General features: G+C 39.8%; 1 protein-coding gene across 4 annotated transcripts in view; it reads right to left on the bottom strand.

Moving 5' to 3' along the window:
* Positions 1-8,381: 8,381 nt before the first annotated feature.
* Positions 8,382-25,541, bottom strand: part of USP15 (ubiquitin specific peptidase 15) — a 54,754-nt gene continuing 37,594 nt past the window's right edge. For 2 of the 4 annotated variants that reach the window (XM_060279632.1, XM_060279633.1), the window contains 15 exons: positions 24,026-24,170; positions 23,452-23,625; positions 22,848-23,006; positions 20,994-21,218; positions 18,954-19,037; positions 18,767-18,861; positions 18,451-18,642; positions 17,274-17,389; positions 15,730-16,029; positions 13,571-13,641; positions 12,916-13,031; positions 10,960-11,109; positions 9,808-9,911; positions 9,628-9,716; positions 8,382-8,837 (listed from right to left, as the gene is read on the bottom strand). In XM_060279632.1, the coding sequence (XP_060135615.1) occupies positions 8,652-8,837; positions 9,628-9,716; positions 9,808-9,911; positions 10,960-11,109; positions 12,916-13,031; positions 13,571-13,641; positions 15,730-16,029; positions 17,274-17,389; positions 18,451-18,642; positions 18,767-18,861; positions 18,954-19,037; positions 20,994-21,218; positions 22,848-23,006; positions 23,452-23,625; positions 24,026-24,170 (2,206 nt within the window). In that variant the 3' untranslated portion in view covers positions 8,382-8,651. The remainder of the gene's footprint in view (positions 8,838-9,627; positions 9,717-9,807; positions 9,912-10,959; positions 11,110-12,915; positions 13,032-13,570; positions 13,642-15,729; positions 16,030-17,273; positions 17,390-18,450; positions 18,643-18,766; positions 18,862-18,953; positions 19,038-20,993; positions 21,219-22,847; positions 23,007-23,451; positions 23,626-24,025; positions 24,171-25,541) is intronic. The other 2 variants (XM_035126859.2, XM_035126860.2) reach the window with 1 other exon arrangement.

Genomic DNA, 25,541 nt, shown 5'->3' with positions numbered 1-25,541 from the left:
CGACAGAGGCCTCGCGAAGAAGGGGCGGCGCGAAGAAGGGGAGGGCCCGCAGGACGGCGCGGCCCCAGGACGGCGGCGCCGAGGTGGGCCTGTCAGGGGCAGGAGGGGGTGGAGATGGGGGGCAAAAACGGGGGCGCGATCCTGTCCGCCCTTGGTTTGGACGCAGTCCCAGAGCAGAAGAGGCCCTCGGTTCCTCAGAGCATGTGCAGTTCTTGCTTTGCCCTCTTCTTAGCTTCTTCCCCCATGCAAGGTGGCATGGAGAGGATTCCAGCTCCTCTTTTTTGAAATCGCCGGCACTTATTTTCTTGCGTCACCAGCCCTCTTCAGGGAAGTTTTTAGTGTGGGATGTTGTCTTTTTTCTTTTTCTTTTTGTTGGGATCCGCCCGGACTGGCTGGGTCAACCCAGTCAGATGAGCGGCATATAAGTAATAAAGTATTCTTATTAATTATTATTATTTCTTCTTATTATTATTATCAGCAGCCCCGACTCGACTTTTTTTAAAAAAGATACCTGCCACCGCCTCTCAGATTTGCCATATCAAAGAGATATGGGATTGTTTACTGCCAGCTCAATGCCATATACATCGTTATCCCGCCGTAAAACCTAGTGAGTTCAATACGGTAGGTCTTGCGCAAGGGGGAATCGATACAGGTTCGCAATCTTAATAAGCATTTTGAGCCATCGACATCACCCATGGCTGGCAAATGCTCCTTAATCAAAATTGTGTAGCAAGTTGCATTGCATTTTGCCTTTAAACCCCCCCCCCCAAATATCTGTTTAAAGATTTGTGTTGTATCCCACCCCTACTTTAAAATACCAGTGTTAATTGTCTTTTTCTTTTTCTGGTTCAGGGCAGGGTTTCCCAAACTTGGGTCTGCAGCTGTTTTTGGACTATTGTTCCCATGATCCCTGACCACAGGTCCTGCTAGCTAGGGATGATGGGGATTGTAGTCTAAAAACAGCTGTAGAGCCAAGTTTGGGAAACACTGGTTTAGGGTAGTAACACCCTTCTGTTACTGATCATAGCTTCAGATTCCAACACCACTGCCAGTAAAGGAAAACTTGCTTCCATTATGGATTGAGTGGGTTACAGCTGATCAGCCCTGTTGCTTTGTCCCAGAGGACCTTTGGGGGAACTGTTGCCTGGCAATGGGCAGGTGCCAGCAGGAGAAGCTTGCCTCCATCATGGGTTGAATGAGATCCAGTTGCTCCGTCCTCTTCCTTTACATCGGAGAAAATCAATGAAGGCCAAGCTTGAATGCAGGAAAAGCCACCTGCGTAACCCTGTAGTGGCATTTCTAAAGTAACATTTTTATTGTGAGAATTGTTTTTTGTAAGCTGCTTGGAGAGCATCCCAGGGTTATGAAGTGAAATAAAAGTATTATAAAATACTATTCCTGGTTTTTGTTTGTTTGTTTGTTTGTTTGTTTTGCTTAAGCATGAGATGCATTTACTGATATTATTATCCATGCTTACAGTTCTTGCTTCTTTAAAGGGGAAGTTGGCTGCTGTCCCTCATTTTAAGATACACATTCCTTATGCCAAGATACTAGTTCTACAATGTGTACTTAGTGGAACAGATTATAACATTGCCAAAGTTCCTTGGCAATGAGCAATCGGCAGCAGACCTAGGTGAGCAATTTGCCTCACAGAACCTCAGGATAGCCTGCAATCGTCCCTAAGGCTCCTTTTTATTATGCACCCTCATTTACTTTCAGCTTGTGACAAGAGTGATGCACCTCATTATGTGTTTAGCTGCACAGTTTAAAGTGTGCTCTAAACATAGTCTAATTGTCATGAGCACATATTTGAATATGTGCGGTAGAGAAGTACAGTCAGCAGAGAGCTAGGTTTTCCTACATTTTCCTGGCAAGTGTACATTATCATCAAGAGAAAATATACTGCTGTGTTAAGGTGTGGAAAACACCAGGGGGTGTGGAGGGGAGTAAAGGATTTTCTTTATCTGCCTCCTCACCAGTATGAACAGAGCTGACAAACCAGGAGCTGGGCCAGAGGATTGTGGACTCTGCCAAAAGCTCTCCTCCTTTCAGCACAAGACCAAGTCATAGCTATAAGTGGAGGAAATGCTGACTCTTCTTCAGTTCTTGTTCTATTCAAATATGGCTTGTTAAACTAACTCAATAATACTGGCATGGTGATGACTTCAGATAAAAAAAATTAAGAGCCACTATGTCATTGTGACACTACTGTAAGACATGTACATGATTAAGATTACATTTATGCACGATTGATTAAAGCATTTGCCTTTAGCATGGCTACTCACATGCTCAAAATACATAGCCTCTAAAATATTTTAATTGCAATATCCTGCCACATAGCCTTTAACTGTACCTTGCAATCCGATCCTAAATGTATGCTGAGGTAAGAATACACTCAAGTACAGTGGTACCTCGATTTACCAACGACTCGACAATCGAATTTTTCGACTTACGAATGGGGCAAATGGCCGCACGCTTATGAATTTCTCAACATCCGAATGGAAACCGCGGCGGTTTTAGATAGGATTTTTTCGACTTACGAATTTTTAGATGAGGTTGCTTCGACTTACAAATTTTTCCGTTTCCAATGCATTCCTATGAGAAATCACGTTTCCAATGGTGCTTTTCGACTTACAAATTTTTCGACCTACGAAGGTGCCTTCGGAACGGATTAAATTTGTAAGTCGAGGCACCACTGTACTTCAGTATTAAGGAAATACAGAATATAGCCAGAATACAGTGGTACCTTGGATTAAGAACATAATTCGTTCTGTAAGTCCATTCTTAACCTGAAATTGTTCTTAACCTGAGGTACCACTTTAGCTAATGGGGCCGCCGTGCTGCCGCTGTGTGATTTCTGTTCTCACCCTGAACCAAAGTTCTTAACCCAAGGCACTATTTCTGGGTTAGCAGAGTTTGTAACCTGAAGCATCTGTAACCTGAGGTACCACTGTACTGGGATCTGGCTTTTTCTTGGTTTAAGAATGCATACTTCTGAAAATACAAACTAATGCACATCAAATAAGAGAGTTAGCTAACTCTTTGTTGGCAGTGAAAAGCTGAAGTTATAAGAAGGTGCAATGTTAAAACAACTATATATATAATTACTTGAACCCAGAGGTTTTCAACCGTTTTGAGTCCACGGCTCCCTTGACCAACCACATTCTTTCTGCGGTACCCCTGTGGGACTCAGAAACAAGTTACATCACTCCTTGCCTGCAGAGCTGGCTGCTTCTCACCATTTTTTAAACCCCCTTGTGGAGTGTGCCATCAGCAACACCCATCATTGGGTGACCTCTGGGCAGCTGCTGCTGCCACCCCTCGTCTCTGAGCTGTCCCACCTCCTGCTCAAGTGAGGTGCCTCCTCACACTGTCCCACAGGGGCCTGTAAAGTAGGATACCCTCAGCCTTAGTGGCGCAATGGAGACTGGCCAAAGGTGAACATGAGGCCAGGATCTTACCTTGGGAGGCAGCAGTGGCAGCAGCAGGCACTCAGCTCCCAGGCAGGCATTGCACACAGCAAGTACAAGAAAGACCAGAACAGCGCCTGCCTGCCCACCCTCCCGCTTGTCTGTTCCATTTCCCAACAGCAAGGGCTGGTGGGCTGGGCTCCCTCACCCGCTTGCTTGCTTACTCTGAGGCCACCTCAGCTCCTAGCAACCAGCACCCACTGGCTAGCCCCAGAGGCACCATTCGCCTGGGGTGCTTGTAGCCAGGGCTGATGCACAGAACAGCTGTGCAAGCCTTTGGGAGGTAGAGATGCAAGATGGCATCAGAGAAGGGAGGGAAGGGAAGAGGGACGGAGGCAAGTGTTGCCCACGGCACCCCTGAACATCATTCAAGGCACCCTAGGGTGCCACGACGCACTGGTTGAAAACCACTGCTTTAAGCTATTGTAAAGTGTCCTGAGATAATTTGATAAAGTGTAGTACAAAAATATTTGAAACACCACCAGGTATTCACTGTATTAAAATTAGCATTGTTTGAGATCCCAAGGGCTCAAAAAGCTTCAATCTCAAGTAAAATCCACCACTGTATCTACACATTAGCTCACCAAATGATCAACCAGTATAATCCAGATTACAGTATGCCATGGACTGAGAATAGGAACGGGAAAATAGTGCACTGCAAGGGTACACGGCATACACAGAAAACGGGTCCAGAAAATTCAAAAATTAAGCTACTGTATTCCTAAAACACTTTAACCGGTGGTGGTGAACCTCTAGTCCTCAAACTGTTGATGGACGTCTGCTCCCAGCCAGCATGGCCAGGAATGATGAAAGCCAATCCATAAATGTCTGTAGGACCACAGCTTCCCCACTCCTTACTTCAACCAAGCTCTAATACCATCTGCATATAATATTTTCTCTATTCCTATAAGCATCCCAAGAACTCCAGATACCTCAGTTGTGTCTCATACAGATAGCTATAATACAGATGTAAAACATTTGAGACACTTAGCTTATTAGGAATTTCAAATTGTTTTCTTTATACTAGAGCAACCTAGTACTTTATCATTTATCTCATGATCAACCCAACAGCTTGTTTCTCTCATTTCTAGTTTCCAGTACTACTGAATATTGCTTTGAAATATTTTCACCCCCTTCCATCACAAGTGGAAGGTAACACCATTTTATTTCACATTGGATTAATCCAGCAATAATTTTAAACAATGCCGATGTACCATTACTAATTCACCTATAAGAACGCATGGATGGACTCTGCAGTTTCATGGAATTTGTTAAGTCGTCAACTCCCGTATTTCTGTATCACATGGGCAAATCAGCATCCTGCTTTCTTGATCCTTTAGGCTCGTGCAAAGGGCTGAAGTCAGGCAGCAGCATGTTGTGTATACTTCTCCACACAGTGTATAGTTATGGCATTCATTCCCACAAGAAGCAGTGATGCCTACCAATTTAGATGGCTTTAAAAGATTAGATAAATTCATGGAAAATACAGCTATCAATGGCTACTAGCTATGATGGCTATGTTCTACGTCCACGGTTGGAAACAGTATGCCTTTGGACACCAGTTGCAAGGAATCACAAGGAGGGAGAGTGCTGTTGTGCTCAGGTCCTGCTTGGCGTCTCCCATAGGCATCTGGTTGGCCGCTGTGGGAATAGCATGTCAGACTAGATGAGCCAATAGCCTGACCTAGCAAGACCTTATGTTCGTGATCATACCAAATACATGAGCCCTCCAAGAACCAGGTCTGAGAAAGAGACAGAGATAAATAAGTTTGATGAGATGAATAAAGGGAAAATGTCACTAAGCAAAGTGTAGGTATTACCATCCAAGAGTAAACCAGCTATAAGAAGTTTGTGATACAGGCCAAAGGGGATAAGGCTCAAGATAGTTCTTAGTTCCTTACTTGTAGTACCTCATTTTAGAGGTCAAATGCAGCCAAAATTATGATTTGGGATCTTAACAGGTCTGTAAATTCTGGGCCAATCCAACTCATACATCTATATGGTCAGGTTATTATCACCTAGGATATGATAAAATGATTATCTGCTTTCATGCACTCTCGCTCTCAAGACTCTCGCTGGACTGAACCACAGTAGATGATTTTGGCTACCCCCCAAAATCATACCCATTCTATTGGCAGCCCACAAGTTACCCAAACAGTATGTTCCATTTCAAGCTTAATTTTGATGCAAAGAGTTTTCACGAGTTCCTCTGGTTCTTTTCAGTTCAGTTCCTGTATTGATCATAGGCCATAACAGGGATAAAAAAAATAATATAGATGAAATGGTTAATAACACATTACTGCTACAGGCAAAAAGGTAAGCGAATGAAAATTAGATGATACTAGAGTGATCTAGTACATCACAATTGTTTTCAAAAACTACAAGTTAAATAAGACAGCATGGGTGTTGCTGCATCTTATCCTACCAGCTCCACTATAAATTGGGGAGCCTCATATGTCTTTTGGACCGCAGTATTGTCCAGGGGTGTGAAAGTACTAATAAACCCCAAAATACTATTATATTATGCCCAATAAATACAGTGTGTGGTTTTTATACACAATATAAAATATACCTCTCACTGTATCTTGGTAGAAGGCACTATCCTCCTCAAGGTTTTGTTACAAATAGATCTTAGAAACATTCAGTTTACTGTACAGCTGTAGAATCTACAGAACAAAAAACTGTATACAACATTTTAGGACCACACACCTATTTAATCTAAACACTCCCCAATTTAAAGCAAGCAATCGTGATTTAAGTTTTAAAGACTCCTGCGTTCCACCCACATGTAGAGTCCACATGCCAAAAGGAAATCACAATCACACTCTCTAGAAAACTACAGTAATAAATATTTATGTAATAAACAATAATAATAGACCAGTTATGCAGATAAATAAGGAAGATTTTCAAGTGGAATTCACTAAAAGTAAGACATCTGTGACCTTTTGTATTCTGATTTAACCTCTGTGGAAGTTTAAATTTACTCAAAAGGTTATCGTACAGTCCCTTTAAGGCTGAGCAACCATAACATGCTGGATTGATTTTTTTTTAAAAAAATGTTTATTATATTGGATGGAAGTAGTGCATGTTTGAAAAACTTAGGTACTTGTAAAACTAATTAGTAGTAAAGTGTTCTAGTTTAGTCTTTATTACAGAAAATTTCCACCCCACATCACTGGCAGTGTTTCTGTCATGGGGACCATTTAGATATTCAACCCTTCCATGCATGCTGAAGAGTTCAGGAAGAACTCTGCCCACATGGTTTTTCAGAATGTTTGTCAACTCTTTGAACTGCTAGTACTTCAAGATGGCAGAACTTGGTAGTTATAGGTATTTTTTTATCTAGTTCCTGCAGTAGGAACTAGATATTCTATCGCCAGTGTCCTTTTTTTTTTTTACAACCCATGGTAATATAATATATTTGACAACATGTGGTGATCTATTACCAAAACTTCCTAGTAAAAGAAAAATGAAAAGACTAAATAAGGCCTTGAATAGCTTTATTGAAATTTTTATAAATAAAACATGCGCATTTCAAATGTAAACCCAAGTGAACTCAAGTGCAGACAATTTTTTAAACCTCTGTCATGCAGGAGGCTAAGCTTACATTTAAAAAAACAGAAAGCAGCTTTAAAATACCAGGATGAAACACCAGCTTTTAATATCAAAGTATAAAGCAAAGCCATGTCCACAAACCTAATTTTTTTTATCCTGGTCAAATGCAATTTTAAACTTTTAAATGCTAACATAAATAAATAATTTACCAAAATGTGCACTCACAGAGTGAACTTTATTTACAATACACAATTTATAACTTATTGTATTTGATTAGTTCAAGTGAAGATCATACTTTTTGCTTTTAACAATGGTGGGACTTCAGGTAGTAGATATGTGAAGTGGGACTCCACACTTAGGGAGTTCCTATCAAAGGCAGTATTGTATATGAATCAACAATACATTCTTCCAACTATATCAAAGGGAAAGCAGCAAATAATAATAAAAAATGTTTCAAACCGTTACACTTATTTTTGGCATCCCAGACTTCTTGAACACAGTTAATTAAAATCCAATTCAAGGTATGTATGCTTTATCTACTTACTGTACAGGTTCTGACTCTTGAACATGCAAATGCCAAATCTTCTATAATAAAGTTACCTTTTTTGAGATAAGATGTAAGGCTATGGTGAATTCCACCAAGAACGCACATGGAAATTAACAGACCTACCTTTAAACCAGTTGCCCATTAACAATTTGAAGGCAAGTTATATGGAAAAGTCATCTAAGCTTGATGCACAGTCGTTACTATGAATACAGTATACTATTAAAAATCGGACCCTATTACACGGCATGTAGTTTGCAAAATTGCCAAACTACCAAAAATGGGGTGGGGTGGGGACTTTTACAGCACAATTAAAATTTTTGGACTGACACCAGATTAAAATTACGCACATCTTATAAGCAAGGTAACAGGAATTATGTTTACAAAGTAGATCCAACAAGCAATGAGGGATACTTACATTTAATTGAAAAATTCAATTCCTTAATGCAGCATGAAATCCAGAACCTGTTCCACAGCAGCAGTAAGATGAACATAATATTCTGGAAATTTACTTATACCACAAAAGGTTAAAACACCTTTTCCAAGTTATTTTCTATCATGATTAAGTTGCTTTTTAATCAACGTTTATTTCAGGGATAAACTTGAAAATTTGGTGTTGCAAGAATACTGCTGCAGTTTTTAGTCACATATACTAGGCAAATTGAAGTTTGTTATATGTATATGGACACACCCATCCAAAAATAAAGGCTTGGCAGTAATATTCTTATGGTGTTACACAAAAACCAAATCCACAAATTGTTGATAATAACCCGCATCCGAAACAAAAAATCCATAATTCATCCAAACTGCAGCAGAAATTGTAAAGGGGTTTATTTGTGATTTCCTATACGTATATAGCTTGTGAATACAAGATTGCAAAGGTAATAGGAGACAAATTCTGTTAACGTTTTCATTGTGTTTCACTTCAAGTACTGCACAAGTTAAAATGTAATAAGGATTTACATTCTGTCATCTGAAATTTCCCATCTCAGATTTTATTTTTAATTTGGTGGGTAATTTCAATGCTTTAGTAGGTATCTCCCACAAGAAAGTTTTTCTCTGTATGGCTTCTAGGTCTTCCATTAGTTAGTGTGCATACAATTTTCATTCTCTATATCATTGTCATTCTCATTACTGTCTTCATCACTCTCTAATGGGATGCCTATGGCGGCAGAAGCACCTTGTTTAGTTTCCCGGTCAAGAGGGAAAAAGCCAGTTCCAGTTATTGTGTCCTGTCTCTGGTAGAAGAGCACATATGCTGCTTTGGACTGCAAAATAAGGAACAACCAAGTTTTAGTATCATCTCCATTTTCATAGGTTGAAAAACAAGGGCCCAGAAAGCTGACAATGGTATTCACTGAAGGGATTCTGTATTTGTACTGTTTTTCACTAAGCCACCCAAATTCACATTGGTATTTATGAACTGACATCATTAATCCTTTCCGCAACTGCTTTCTATTGAAGAATGTAGTACTCATTTGGTAAGCCTTTCTAGATTTCCAAGGCTGTTCTTCAAGCTAAAGTACTAAATACATAACATTTTGGCATACTGCTATTTCAAATTATACTGTAAATCGGGGTGGGCAGACTTCAGGTTTGTGGGAGCTCTTTTGCTTTTTAAAAAATATAACTAACTGTAGGAAACTTTTACTCAGAGTAGATTCACTGAAATGAGTGAACCTAAGTTATGTCATGCCATTATTTGATAGGCCTACTGTAAGTAAAAATTTGTTGGATTCAACTCTCAGATTAAAAAATATATATCCTGGGACCAGAAATTTGTTTTGAGTTTAGAACAGAACTGAGCTCACAGTTCTTCCACACAAAACCCGCACTTCTGGTACAGTAATTCCTATTTCAGAAATGTAATGTGGGTGGGGTGGGCAAGTAATTTTGTCATTGCCATTATTATGTTGAGAGTCAGAAATCCTTGCTCAGAAATCCACCAGGAGATCCTTATTTAACTCCTGATTATCCCTGTTGTAAATTATTTTCTTACTAATATATATATGCAAGTCCATGTTATGTCTTGTTTCTAGGAAAACAAAATATACTTGCCACTATTTGTTCCTCAGATGCAGTGGACACGCTACTGTCATCGAAGTAGTACCATTTCCCATCATCTTTATTTTTTGCAAAAGCAGTGTCTAGGACAGGACAAGAATATTTTCCCTTAAAGTGCTAATAACAGGCCACAATAAAAAATGTATTATCTTATGAACAAACTAAATTACTTACAATGCCCTCCACCCATTCCTCCATAGTGGTTTGAAACTGCAATCAAATTATAGCGGCAAGGCCCAGCATTTGGATTAATAAGGAATTCCGACATATCCAAATCACTGTTTCAAAGAAAATATCTCATTAATTCTGGATTTATATTCAAGAACTGGTTGTAGGTTTTACATTTGATTTCAACACAACTGAGACAAAGCACTCACTCCAAACCTTATGCAAAGCAACGAATGTAGGTCTTTTAACTGGCCCGTATTCATCAAGGCATTTTCATACACACTTATATTTACTGGGTGCCCTTGCTAAATAAAAAATGGGAGAAGCCAGCCTATTTAGTGGTTAGAGCAGGCATAGGCAAACTCGGCCCTCCAGATGTTTTGGGACTACAACTCCCATGATCCCTAGCTAACAGGACCAGTAGTCAGGGATGGTGGCAGTTGTAGTCCCAAAACATCTGGAGGGCCGAGTTTGCCTATGCCTGCTATTGAGTGTCAGACTAGGACTAGAAAGAACAGCTAAATCCATGAAGCTCACTCGAGCCTATCTCAACAGGATGTTGTGAATATAAAATTGGGATCTGGGAGAGCAATGTATTCTACCTTGAGTTTCTTCAAAGACAGAAATGTACTAAATAACTAAACAATCCTCAAATAATAACAGCTCATTCATGTAGAAAACTTTTAAAGGGGCATTTTTACTCTAGGCAACACTATCAATAAGAACTTTCCTCCAAGCCTTACTGTAGTCACAACTGAAAATGTATTTCAGATTAGAATGATAGGACTGTACATTAGTATCTGAGGAACTGTTTGGACAGAAACTAATTACCATGGCAGCCCACTGCTAGGAAAACACAGAGGTCATTTTTAATTTGGAGGAGTGAAAGACCGGGTAGTGCAACATCAATGAAAGCTATGTAACAGCACTAAAAATGTCTTAGCTGTAGTAACCGTGAGCGTAAACAAGGCAAATGCAACTTGTGCTAAGTGAATTATTCTTTTAGGGCACCTGGAAAATGCTTTGTTGTTTTCACACTGAGTTAAGCCTACATAATCAATAAATGGGCTCTTTCCCAAAAGCATAATTAAAATCACTGTCAAAACAAAACAGAAAAAACCGAAACTATTTAATTGTTGTTAAACATGGTTTTCTTACGTTATAGGGAAGTCAACCAAAGTATCCAACTTATCTCTCATGTATCTGCTGTAAGAAAAACGTTTTAAATGCACTACCAGTACTGGTGGCAGCGACCACAAGTCTAGTTTTTTGGTAGCTTGCTGATGTTCTTTACAATTTGGGCAATACCTACAAGAAAAACACACTTCAAGTCAAAGCTTGGCATCACAGTGAAATTAAAACATCATGTAGTTAATGCTTCTCCATGTCTAAATAAAGCTCAACTTGACAAATACGAAGGTATTCTTTAGATCGGGGGTTGGGAACATGGGGCACTCCAGATTCCATCCTGACAGAGGCTGGTGGGATTTGGGAGTCCAAGGGCACATGTTCCACACACTGGCTTTATGACCTATACTTAATAAACAAAACATCTACTTATTTAAATTCTTGATACTAATTAACAGTGTGATCTGGAGAGAACCCCTGCTGCTGTTTCTTCTGAAACCTATGCAAGCGGAATGCTTTACCACTCCTAATAGGGTTACATAAAAGGTTATGGGTAAATGAGTAACTAATCCTAGCATTCAGGCATAATTTCTTTCTTGCCTGCATTTACACTCTGCTCAGCCTTCACTAGCTGGTGGCTTCCAGATGTTTTGAACTGCAACTCCCATCAATCCCTATAAGTATGATGCTTGCTAGTGGTTGATGGGAGTCGTCCAAAACATAGGAAAAGCATCAAGCTAGCGAAGGTTCCTCTACTCTTAAGCATATCTATACTGTCCAAGGGCTAACAAAAAAAAAGTGGTTAGTTGCATTTATGACTGAAGTCTTTATGGATTTGGGGACACATGACCCTTCAGATATTTTCAGTTTTTTTCTTAAGAAAAAGAAGAAGACTTAGGCTCATGTGTTTCTGGCCTCACTTCTCTCGCTAATGGAAGAAATATGTGGACCCATCTCTCCTGTTCATGAAATGACGTACTAACAAGAATTCTTTCAAAGTGTTAATTCTAACATGCAATATAGCAAGCTTTCACTCGGCTTTGGAACACGTTTTAAAAAGAAAAGCCTGACTAGCTTTTCAGATACCTTTTAATTGAGTGACTTTTTAAAGAAATTTACGTAACTGATATTACAGTTTGAAGTCTTGTTACAGAAGAAATGTTTTACTCCAATTTATCCTAAATAGAACCCAATAAGGCAGACATGTATGTACAAAATATTTTTTTAAAATGTGATCCCATTGATATCTGAACATGGAATTTTGCAGGTAGCTATTAGAAATATTAAATAACCAACACAATTTTTTTGGGAAATTTTTAATCAGATTAATTTTTAACCCCTTTTAAAAATGTTAAATCTTGTCACTTAAATTTAAATTTTAAAGTAAGTCCATCATGTGACATATCATATTAAAGCCCATGAAGAGATTGGTGTTTTTAGTTTTGACGTATCTCAATTCTAGGCTGAGCTTTTAAGGTTTTTCTGTACAGTCTGGCAAGGCCAAAATCGTCAATTCTTTGAAATTTCAAACCCTCATAACTCACAAATAGGATGAGATTTAAACTGAGTTTTGATCAGTCAACAAGTGTACAAAATATTAAGAAAATTGAATGACACAAGATAAAAAAAAGTTGAATCACTTGATATGGAATGACCCAGGTAGGAGCATAGCTGCCAAGTTTTCCCTTTTCTCGCAAGGAAGCCTATTCAGCATAAGGGAATTTCCCTTTAAAAAGGGGATAACTTGGCAGCTATGGGTTGTTGTTGTTGTTTAGTTGTTTAGTCGTGTCCGACTCTTCGCAGCTATGGGTAGGAGACCCCATACTTGAGGCTTAGCCCTCTTTAGAGCAGGGCTCAAAACTGCAGTTGGGGTAAAATTTGTGCATCTTGTATTGTCCGGGATACATTCTGATGAGTGCTGTGCAATCTCCCCCCTCTAACCCCTTTCCTTCTACCCATTCACACTCATTAAGCAATTGCTCTTACCATGGATCTTCAGCACCTAGCTTTTCCTTTGTTGTGAACAATTCAATGCAATCTTTTAATTTCACAAAGGGCTTTTTGGGAGGTCTATATTCCACGCTCTCATGTTTTTCAAAATCCTAAAGAGAAGTATTTCTTGCGTTAAGAGAACAAATAAAACAAAACTCATTTTAGTGATATTGTCTTGCTATAAAACAAGGTCTACAAGCTCCCAAATCTGGAAAAGCTAACCCAATGGAAAACAAACTTTCCCTATATTGAACTATGCTAAATTATTTTGAAATAATTTACTTTCCCCTAGGCCTGGTGTCCTTTTGCCCTGTTTTGGAATTTGTCCGATTTGGAGGGGAGCATTTAGGAGAACCCCCAAAATCGAATGATCAGAGGTGGTGGCGCAAAGTGATTTCTGCTGCTTTGGGTGAGAGGGAGCTTACTATGCTGGTACAGAAGATGAAAGCAAAAAAGAGGGAAGAATCTTATCTGCTACCAGCTCAATAAGCTACATTCCCTGAAACCTTTTTGGGTTCTCAAGTTGTGGCCCCCGAGTTGGATGCCCCCAGTTACCCACCGCTGAACAGGGTGGCGAGTTAGTGATGGCCATTTTAGCCTACTCCTTAATTCAACCAGTATATATATATTTTTACAAAAAATCACATACCTCAGCGGCATTTTCATCGAAGAATCGCTTTTTATATTCGGGATCCCAATCCAAAGCCAAGAAAGATCTTTCTAAACAGAAGAGTAGAAACCTCCTTTAAAAATGCTGTTTTATTTCAAATAATAATAATAATAATAATAATAATAATAATAATAATTGTCCTATAAGTTCTAACCCTAACATATTAACTAGTTTACATGAGTTTTTTTAAAAAGTTTCTTTATGAATATTTTTGTTCTGCGTTTGTTTTAATCACATATGTAATTTTGTATGTGTGTTGTTTTGTTGTTTATCCTTGTTGTACATTGTCCTGGGCTTTTCACCCGCTAGATACAATGTAGGCACTTAGGAGTATACAGTCATCTCTAGAATACTGTACAGTAATACCTCGGGTTACGAACGCGATCCGTTCCGGATCGCAGTTCGTAACCCGAATAGTTCGCAAACCGAGCGCGATGGGCGCCGCCATTTTGCGCATGCGCAAAGCGCGATTTTCGCGATTTTCGCGCTTTGCGCATGCGCAAATCGCGCGATCGCGCGCGGGCGGCTTATGCGCGCGCGCGGGCGGCGAAAACACTTCCGGGGTTGCGCAGTTCGTAACCCGAACTGTTCGCAAACCGAGGTGGTCGTAACCCGAGGTACGACTGTACTGTCTAAAAGGGCCAAGACTTGCTAACCGTTTGCCAAGTACTGTATCCACTTTAGGTATCAATTGCAACCAAACTAAGACACAGTAGCCAAACCTCAGCTATCCAGGCTTTGGTAATCTCTAGATCAAGGGTCAGCAAACTTTTTCAGCAGGGGGCCAGTCCACTGTCCCTCAGACCTTGTGGGGTGCCGGACTATATTTGGGGGGGGGAGATGAATTCCTATGCCCCACAAATAACTCAGAGATGCATTTTAAATAAAAGGACACATTCTACTCATGTAAAAACACGCTGGTTCCTGGACCGCCTCCAGGCCGGATTGAGAATGCGATTGGGCTGGATCTGGCCCCCGGGCCTTCGTTTGCCTACCCATGCTCTAGATTAGGAGGTGAGCTCCTGTTGCTTGGTCCCTGCTCCTGCCAACCTAGCAGTTCAAAAGCACGTCAAAGTGCAAGTAGATAAATAGGTACCGCTCTGGCGGGAAGGTAAATGGTGTTTCCATGCGCTGCTCTGGTTCGCCAGAAGCGGTTTAGTCATGCTGGCCACATAACCTGGAAGCTGTATGCCGGCTCCCTCAGCCAATAAAGCGAGATGAGCGCTGCAACCCCAGAGTCGTCTGCGACTGGACCTAATGGTAGGGGTCCCTTTACCTTTAATGTGTTAATGTTGTGATATAACAAGTTATATGCAAGACAGTCTTTGAAGACAGCTCAGAAACTGCTTTTATTCTGTAATGTTTTTATCTTTTAAAATGGTTTTTTTTTTAAAAAAAATCTAGTGTATGTTGCTCTTCGAATTTATTTGAAGGGTGGGACATAAATAATAATTTTTAAAAATGGTGCAAACCAACATAGGCAGCCTGAAAACTCGTGTATGTTTGGGAATGGACATAAAGAAGTTCTCGGGGGGGGGGGGGGAAGCCTCTTGTGCCTTTTGACACCACCTTCTAGGCTGTCTTCCCAGAGTAGGACTTGGAGGCACAGTCTTAGGGCGACGATGGTCCTTGCCTGAGCTGTTGGAAGACTACTGCTTCATCCCATAGAACAAGTTATTTGAAGGACCACCTACAAGCACATGAACCTGCCCATGACTCAAAATCAAGTGTTGGAGGCCTGATCTCTCACCTTTCACTGTGCTCAAACACCTTGGCAAGGACTACCTGACACAGGGCTTTTTCAGTAGTGGCCCCATACTTCTGAAGTTCCCTTACTCAAGAACCGTGCTTGGCCCCATTTCTTGCGGGCTTTCTGTGATCCCTAAAGACTTCCTTATTCCACCAAGCTTTTTATTTTATTTTACTGCTGTTTCTCTATTTTCTGTTTTAACTCCACTTTATTATATGATGGTTTGATTTTTTTAAAAATCATAATTGACATTCAGGAGCTTGCCCCCAAACTAAGGATAAAAATAAATAGCAAAGCAACAAAAGACACACAACATTTTAACAGGAAATGTTAACAACAGAATGGAGTAGAATCAAAGCTACCCCACTATAAAAAAACAACAACTTACCATCTAGCCTAAGTTGCCTGTCATCAAATCTAATATGCCTGGTGTCATCTTTAACATAATTGATGTCAGTATTGCCTAAACTATTAAACTGGAATGTGAACAATCGCTTTTTGTGCCCTATAAGTTGATCCTTGCAGGAGTCCTCTGTGCATAATCCATTCTCGGAATCATTGTCCCCTCCAACAGAGTCTTCTGACTGGCTGTTTTCATTTTCAGAAGGAAGTTCCTGATCCTGGCTGGATTCATCATCTTGTTCATCAGTTTCCATTTCACCTGGGATGGAGGATATAGCGGCATTGCCTGTCATTTACACAGAGCGTTACACATCTCACATCATTATGAATTTAGTGAACAGGAGGCATTGTAATGCAGAACCATGGCTAGGAGTGTGCAAGACTCCCTGGTCTACAGGGAAACTCTTGTTGGCATATGCCAGAGTCGTGGAAAACACATAAAATTGCTAAGCACAATTTGGCTCTGCCACCACTCACAAAAAGAGCTATTAAAATCGCTACAGAAAAAGTTGAGCATCATTTAATATCCTGTACTTTGCTCTTGCTTGAAGCTGCTACAGTCTCACCCTCACTACAGAGTAGATTGAATACCTGCCCATTGTCCTTGGTGAAGGCCGCTCCCCCTCTCTGGGGTGGTGGTATTGTGGGGGCATGGCAGTGCCCCAGCATCATAGAGGAGTCCCGGCTGTGTCACGCCCCCGCCTGACCAATCTGGCCAGCCGGGGGCGTGGCTTACTGTATTAAAGCAGCTGCGCAGCCGGGGGTTCTCCCTCTTGGTTCCTGCTTCAGCGGATCTCCTGCCCTCCCATCCTTTTTTCATACGTTCGACATCTTGGCCTTGCTATGGACCTCGGTTGGTTGCCTGTTGAGGGGGCCTGGTAGGAATTTTCCCTCTTGGCAAATTGGCACCAGCCATGTGGTTTTCGCCTACCTCAAAGCAATTGTCACAACTTTGTAAGGTTTGGTGGTTATCCATTGGTAAAACCTGGTTTATGGGAGGGGAGGTTGTGGCCATCACCTGCCTCTCCTCTTTAAGCGTATTCTATTAAAGGGATCCGGGGGTGTGGATCTCATCCGAAGCCCGGGTATGGGCTAGGGCCATGCCACGACCCCATTGGGGACCCTGGGGGAGCTCTCAGTTGATGTACACCAACAGGGCTCCCCCTACTGGTGGTTGACCCTTACTGAACTACCTGCCCGGCGGGCAGGAGTCAGATACAGGTGGTTCAATTCCAATGCCTAAGCCAATACCACTCACATTCTGTAACCAATAAAGTTGTGGCCTTAATTAGCCTATTAACCTAAAATACTGGTGTCCATGTGCTTTATTATTCAACAAATGGGGGAGGGCCTTGACATGCAAGAAATATGGACCCACCACAAGTGTTTTGTCTGTTTCTGTAATGTGGTCCCTGAGATCCAAAAATGCTAGAGATTTAATGGGAGGTTTACAACAATCAAGGCAGGTTTCAGAGCACCTTTCAAAACTAAACCAAAGCTTTAGGCAGCTATTGATAATTCAGGACTTACTTGGGGATCCTTCTTCATGAATTCCATTTGGGCCATTACCATTGATACCATTGTCCTTGCAGCACTGCAAGGATGCTTCGGTGTCTTCTGTTTCAGTAGAAGTTTTCACATATCGGCTGAAACACATCAATTGTTACACAAACTTTTAAAAAAATATCTTTTTTTTTAAAAAAAAGTTTCAGAATTTTTCAAAGTAACAAATAGCGAAACATCGCAAGACAAAACAAAACAAGGTGATGCACAATATAACTTTCCTCCCATCCTCAATGTGGCTAGTGCTCTTCTTTCATAAAGCTGTGTAAGAGAACAATAATTGCTATTACTGTAGAAACACAAGAGCTTACTATACCAAGATATCCTTCTGAAACATTTTACATTTATTCTAACTCGTTACTGTATTTGCAAGGAAAAAAATTAAGTGGATCAGGCACAGTTATGACACTAATGGTTGTGCAACTATCGCCAAAGTCCAGGGCTAAAAAGCCTAGGACCCCACCCAAAACAATCCAAACAATGTGCATAATTATAGATGCCCCTTTTATTGTTTTTACTTTTAAAATATATCATTGTCTGCAACAAAATGATGCTTATTCCAAAGTAAACGTGTTTAGCAGAGAAGCACTAGAAGCAACCTCCATGTTATTCCTTAAGCCATGATGGAGATTGGATTAAAGTGAATCTGCATATGCTCAGACTATTTACTTTTTGCTATCCCTCCGTGCCTCCTCTAACGTGTCAGGAGTGTAACGAATGATAAGCAGGGAGGATCAAAGAACGAGCCGTCTCAGGAACAGTTTCTTCTCTAGAGCGATTTTGGCCTTAAATGGAAAGCCTGGACTTTGAAGTCATCTTATTTTACTTGTTATTTTGTATTATATTTACTGTTTTTAATTAGGTTTTGTAATTTTGGATTATGCGGAATGCTTTATCTGAGTGGATGTAGCAACGGAGTAATTTCGTTGTTCCCGCAAGGGGACAATGACAATAAAGATATCTTATCAAAGGTCTTTTTCAATTCTGATCATCCCTGCTAGCATTAGCTTTGTTCTGGCATCCAGGTGACCTAACACAGCCCTGCATTTCCTTCATGGGATCTAAGTTAGCAATGTCCAAATACGTGATATACATTCTTAGTGCAATTAGGAGTGCATTCCCAGCATTTCTCATGTACGCTTACCACATTCTCAAAAGCAGAAGATTATACAGCTTATCTTCAGTATTGTTTCTAGGCACTGCTATAAGGAAAGGCTGACCAAAATGTGTGGAACCACTGTGGTGGCTGTAACCGCTGTGCCGAAACTTCTCCCTTAAACAAACTGGAATTACAATTTGCTCCGTATCTTCAGTTCTGTTGATGCCAATTTCAAATCTAAGGCAAAATACAGACCCACACAATTAAACTTAGTGACATAAATCACACAATTTAGTAGGTGAAACCACATGAAATCATGACAAACGGAATACTGTTTAGATTAAGTTCATTTTCTACTTACACATAAATGTCATCACGCTCCATAATACTACTCAGATTCTCATCCATTGCAAATATCCTATGGAACCTATGATTGTATATATCAGTAACTATCATCTAAAAAAGAAATAGAATACGTATCACTAGAATTTGCTTAGAAAGCCAGACAGCATTAAACATGATCTACAATTGCCTATGGAGTATCATACCTTATCTGCGGCCACACCAGACAAAGTTGACAATGCTGTGCAGAGATCCTGTATATTTCCAATTTTTGGAACTACTACTTTATACTAAAAAATAAAATACAAACAGTGTCATTAATAAGAAAGCAGAAAGGCAACTTAATATAACTTCCAACTTTATACATTGATGTGACTATGAGATTGGCTATGAGAAGGAAGAGTGCCCTAAGAAACGTATGTAGCTGAGATTTGCCAATATGAATACTATAAAGCTGTCGTTTATATCTATATCCAAGTTTCAAAGAGTCTAATTCCACACTTGGAAAGGGAAAGAATTTTGATTAGAACCAAATGGTTCAACTAGTCAGGAAATTTCCTACGATCTCATGAACAATCGGTTACTGAGCAACCACAGATGAAGCAGGCAAACCTATATTTAGCCAAACTAAGAGGCATCCATGCTAAATGCCAAGTGCTGATTTTTTGGAAGATTATTGGTTAAGCCAAACTCAGTTTTCTACAGTGGAAAACCAGAGATTCCAAAATAATTTCCACCTTTCCAGTTATCTAGAACTTGGTGCAACTAAGGTCTCCATATAACAAGAAATGATAGTTGATCTGCTATAAATCACCACATTATTTCCCCTTATAAATGCATTTTCATAGCCTATGAGCTCAGTTGACTTTGAGATACTGAGGGAAGGGTCACCCAGAAGCCTAGGACACCAATCTCTGAAAGCTTGTGTGTGTGTTGCAGGGGACAACTGTAATGCTGCATTTCGGATGTAAGGAGCAGGCCATGTCCCATCACACATCTCAAAGCTGTCATCTTCCAAGTTGCATTTTCTTTCTTGCTCCTTTCCAGCCTGTAGTCAAGCATTACCATCTGTCTTTGTTGTAGATTTCACTTATAAACAAGTGCTATCATCTACTAGATTACCTGACGATTCTCCACACATCCTTTTTTATAGCTTGTGTTTATGCATCCAGCCTCATTGTGTGGCTATTTATAAATTCTGCCTCCTTGAGAAATTATATGTCAAACAAGTCAATTTAATGAACAAAAGCAGATATTCATAAATGTAGAAAATAAACACACACACACACACACACTTAACTTGCACTACCGTATTTATAATGGTTGTATCTGGTGACTATGGCAGCAGAATTTTTTAATGCAGGCAAATGATGCAGGTTTGAATTACATACAAACTGAACAACTACGATCAGTGTTCGAAACTCCCATTGCTCTAGGCGCATTTTGCAACAGGGAATTTCATTAGCACAAGCCATTTCTGACCTCTAGGCACAGTACTGTGCCTAAGATTTCAGATGAAAACTGTGAAGTGGAAGGAAAGGAGGACCTCTTTCTGCCACCCCACTTCTAGCTACTCTCTGAAGACTGGAGAAAAGACCCTCTTAAGAATATTAGGGGGATGGGCAGGAGAAAGACTAGACCATGTAAAAAATGAACATAATATTATCAGCTTTGTATTATTGTTATAAAGAAAAGTGTGCCTAGACATTCCGTTGTTGCACCCATAACCTAGGTCTAAGGTGCTATTTAGCACCTAGCTTTCATATCTCAGTTTCTAACACTGACAACAATCAACACAAGAATTGATTGGGCCCTACCAATAATCAAAAGGTGCCTGACCCAGAACACCTGCTACATTTCTTCTCTTCTTTTTCATAATATAAGTAGACCCATCAATTTCCTTTATCAGCTGCAATATTTTTTTGCTGTAATGTGCAACTATAATTAGTACATAACTTCAAAACAGAAATCCAATGACACAAAATGCCAGAGGTTAGAGAATAAAGTTAGAACAATTTAAACACTAAAACCAAGGAAACAAAATATTGGTCAAATGTTGCTTTCAAGGGCTTCATGAACTCTGCTGCTATTCAAGATAGTACAGGCAGAGTACACATGTCTACCATGAGGAACATTGAACTGTTACATAAGGCAGGTATATTTAATTCACCTGAAAGAAGCAAATTACAATTTATTGCCTAATAGACCATGAAAGTCAGAACATGCGTAAATACTATACTTCTCACCTGCATAGGTTTGGCAAGCGGATCCATTCTAACTAAATAAACTTCCAAAGTGCGTTCTTTTTTCATGGGTAGCGGAAGAGTCAAGTAACAAAAGGGGTCAAATGTTACGGAGATCTTAGCACATTCTGGACAAACTAGGGTTGATTTAAAAAGTCCGTGAAATATATCTACAATGATGGAATCGTTTCTCTTCAAATGGTTCTCCCAAGCTTCTTCGGCAACCACCTAAGTAAAAGCAAATGTTTGAAATAATGTATTCCCCCCCTTGAACTGTTTTATAACACTTGAATGTATTGAACAGAGCATGGGTGTGCAATGATTAACACCAACCGACAGGGACCACATGAATGAGAAGGGCCAAGTTATTTTAAGCAAAGGGTATTAGAAAATAATATGAAAGGCAAGAATGGTAGGGCTTCCTCAAGTTAGCAGAAAGCTGGGATATGGCATTTACCATCTCCCAATTATCTGGAGTTTTTATTATGTGAAACGTCCAAATGTTTTTCAAACAGAAAAGTCTCAAGGAAATAAAAGAGCTGCAGAGTAATCCAGACTTAAGATTGTGTCTCTCTTCCATATTAATGCCACTCTAATACTAATGAGTGTAAGAGATCCCGCTATCTTATCTAGCATTCTGTTCTCACAGTAGCCAACCAGATACCCTTGGGAAGTCCCCCTCCCAAACAGGACATGAGACTAGCAAAACAATACCACTGATTCATGATTCACAAGCAACTGGTATTCAGAGGAATACTGCCTCTGGTTCTGGAGGTACTGTAGTATAGTCATCATGACCATAGCACCTTAGTCTACTTGCTTTTTTATTGGTCTCTAAGTCATTCTGGGAGTGGGGCACAAATGCTTTAAATAAGCTATTTCCTGTATAGAAATGTCAAGGTATTAAAAGGAAAGTATCAGTGGAAACTAGAGCCTTGGCTAAGATTTCTATTACAGGAATAAAAATACCAAATATTTTAAATGGAATTAGCCCTTTTGAAATACACTGGTATCTCGGGCTACAAACGCTTCAGGTTACAAGCACTTCAGGTTACAAACTCCGCTAATCTGGAAGTAGTACCTCAGATTGAGAATGCAGCGGTGGCAGGAGGCCCCATTAGCAAAAGCGCACCTCAGGTTAAGAACAGTTTCGGGTTAAGAACGGACCTCCGGAACGAATTAAATTAATAAACTGAGGTACCACTGTAACTTAATGCCCCCCTAAGCAGCCTGCCAATAACCTATAGGTTTCATTTTCTACTCTCTTGGTTAAATTCATCTACAATCGTACCTTGGTTTTCGAACAGCTTAGTTCACGAACAACTCAGAACTCGAACGTTGCAAACCTGGAAGTAGTCAGAAGCCAAACATCTGGCGCAGCTTCCAACTGGCTGCGGGACGCTTCTGCAGCCAATCAGAAGTCGTACTTTGGTTGCTGAATGTTTTGGAAGTCGAACGGACTTCCGGAACGCATTTTGTTTGAAAACCAAGGTAAGACTGTACTGGCAAGCACTCCTTTGTAGAGTTCACAGCTTGCTTGTTCTTTAACCAGATCACTCAAAGCTTAAGCTACATCCAGCAGGTTCGCTTTTGTCTAGCAACAAAATACAAGTCACAACTGTGAAAAGCGGCAACTGCCTTTTTTGAAAAATCAATAGTATACACATTCTAGTTCATTTTAATTAGTTCATTTTAATTACCTTTGAGAGTTTAAATAATTGTCTGAGTTTGGTGACAGCAATATAGTATGCCTCTTTGACTTCTATTCCAAATGTCAGCTGCTTAAGGGTTGACAATATATTTTTATATACTTTTGGATTAATATTCTAAATATATTGCAATGAAATCACCACTTACCTTATCAGGCCTACCATCAGCATCTTTTAATTGAATATAAGGCTTTTTCCTAATACGATTCAAGTCTTCATGTAGGCCGTCAAGAAGAAAAGCTAGAAGTTCTTGGCAATCTTGTTGCTGATATCCAGAAAACTGTGGTGCGAATCGTCCTACCTGTGTCTAGAGATAACACCACAAGATTGCTATGCTGGTGCCACTTGACATAATGTAACTGAGCTTTAAGAACAGATGGTAAAAATATATTTTCTCTCTCATAGTTTGTTAAAATACACTATTGAAGTAGTGTGCAATAGGACTTGGGGGCAAGGAAAGGGGATTGCTGTTGACTATAGGAATTATTTCCCCCCTGAGATTAAGAGTCTCATATCTACCAACTTGAGGTACAGATAGAACAGAAATTATTATGGCTGGATATGAGTGTCTAGAGAAAGACACAAGGAGAGCAACAACAGAATTAAAACATTTTAAATGTATTTCAGTGTCCATTGATTTTTTTTTAAAAAAAATAATTAATACATTTCCATTTTTTAACAGTCTCACTCTATTGCAAAGTCATATACCATCTATAAACACAAATCTGAACATACCAGGACCTACTTCTTACCTTAAAGGCTCTTGGAGTGACATAACTGTATTTTCCTGACCACATCTGTTTAATGAGTTCTGCATAAGATTTTGCAATTTCACCTCGCATTCCTAAAGGATTGTCAAAATTCAGCTCTTCTTGATACTTATCATTGAGGAAGTATTCTGTGAGTGGAGGGGTGTTGCTCAGACACTGTAAACAAATGTAAATGAAATACTATGTATACAAGACAGGCCTAGCCATTTAATTTCAGCCTCGGTTTTTATGGTTTCCTATCTAGTCCCCATTTCTTTTTCACACTCATCACATAGCACTACAAAAGTATTCTGTAAGCTTAACGAGGTGACTGGCTTTCCAAAACCTATAGTTTATCACTGCTCATATAACTGAATAAATTTAGCAGGATTCCAGCTATGTTTTTGTCTGTCAATAGCCATTCTGTATAAAAGGGTTTAAAAATGCACCCCCCCCAAGGAAACATGGCATTTACCTATATAAATTCAGCTTTGGGTTTTTGATAGTATTCCACCAATAACCCTTTTTCATCATTTAAAAACCCTTTCCAACCTAATAAGCACACTGAAACATCTACCTGAATTGCTGAGTTCATGAAACATGTATTTCCCAAGTTACTTAGGCCACAGAGTCCAGGCTGTTCATTGTGCCTTCCTGGCTCTGAGTAGTCATAATTCTTATAAGCAGTATATGAGGGGAGGCAATAATTTGAGTTTTTCACACTGGAAGAAAACAGAACAGTTCACAATGTAATTGCATTATCTGTAGCTGCGATGTATGTGTATAATTGTACATTTACATAGTAAAATACAAATAAATGGCTGTCTAGATTAAGTAAGTACTGTATGTGTAGTTGAAGAATGCCAATTCTGTACTTGAAACTCATTTTAAAAAGGCTCTTAAGCTCTTCCACCACTTAACCTCTGGGGGAAACAACACAATCCTTATACCTTGGTTCCTGAAGGGGTTAGTTGTCAAACAAATCAGCTCCCGAACGCCACAAACCCGGAAGTGTTCCGGCTTGTGAACGTTTTTCGGAAGCTGAACATGCGACGCAGCTTCTCCTTGAGTGCAGGAACCTCCTGCAGCCAATCGGAAGCCACGCCTTGGCTTTCAAACGGTTTCAGGAGTCAAACGGACTCCCGGAACGGATTAAGTTTGGGAACCAAGGTACTGCTGTACAGGCTGCTACCTTTGTTTTCTTTCTACCCTTGAACAACAAGAACAGATCCACAGCTCACTTAGTTATTCATTTTTCAAACAAGTTTAACACATTCCGACTTTAGGCATGAACAGCAACAATATAGAACATATTTCTTTTACGTTAGAAATAAATAAGAAAAAATTGAATAGCAAAGTTATACTTCAATTACAGGTAGAAGTTGAGATATCCAAGGCCACCACTGGCCCAATGCAATGAGGATCTATTTTTGGATTTGCCACTAGGACAGCATGAGCCAGCAGACTGCGGAAGGCAGCCTGGAGTGACAAAGAATGTGTACAATGCCTTTTAGTAATGCATTTTAACTCGCATTATTATAGCCTTCTTTGCCTGCATAGAACAGACTCCTAACAGGAAACCTGCTTGCTAATTGAAGGGTAATGTATTTAAGAAGGACTAATAAGCATACTTAAGAGAAATGAAAGGGCAAAAATATCACAACGAAGCACCAGATTGTTCAGGAACTACCACGATTTTGCTTGCATACATGTCTATCAGTTCAGCTATGTTTCACTGATGTGCCAATGATACTAATGTAACATATGCACACATAATTCCAGCCATGTAGCCTGTAGGATGAATATGCAAGATGTGGATCTGAAAATAACAGGGGTGTCCTTTCACAGGTGGAATATGTATGCGCTAGAGCACACACAAGATGCAGAACAGCCTTCAAATGCATAAATTCACTCTGCTGCTATATTATTTCATTAGCTATCCAAAGCTGAAACAGTCTAATCCCACCTCAATATACGTGATTTTAGAGGCTTTCAGGGCCCAGTCTGAAAGGGGTGAAACTAGAAGAGGGCTTTTAGTTTTATTTGTTTTAATCTATGTATTAGAATATCACTTTGTAACAGTTTCATTCAGC

This window comes from Zootoca vivipara, chromosome 10 (assembly GCF_963506605.1).
Source record: "Zootoca vivipara chromosome 10, rZooViv1.1, whole genome shotgun sequence".
Lineage (NCBI taxonomy): Eukaryota > Metazoa > Chordata > Lepidosauria > Squamata > Lacertidae > Zootoca > Zootoca vivipara.
Note: the sequence above shows the minus strand (reverse complement) of the source record. Positions and strands in the feature narration are given on the sequence as shown.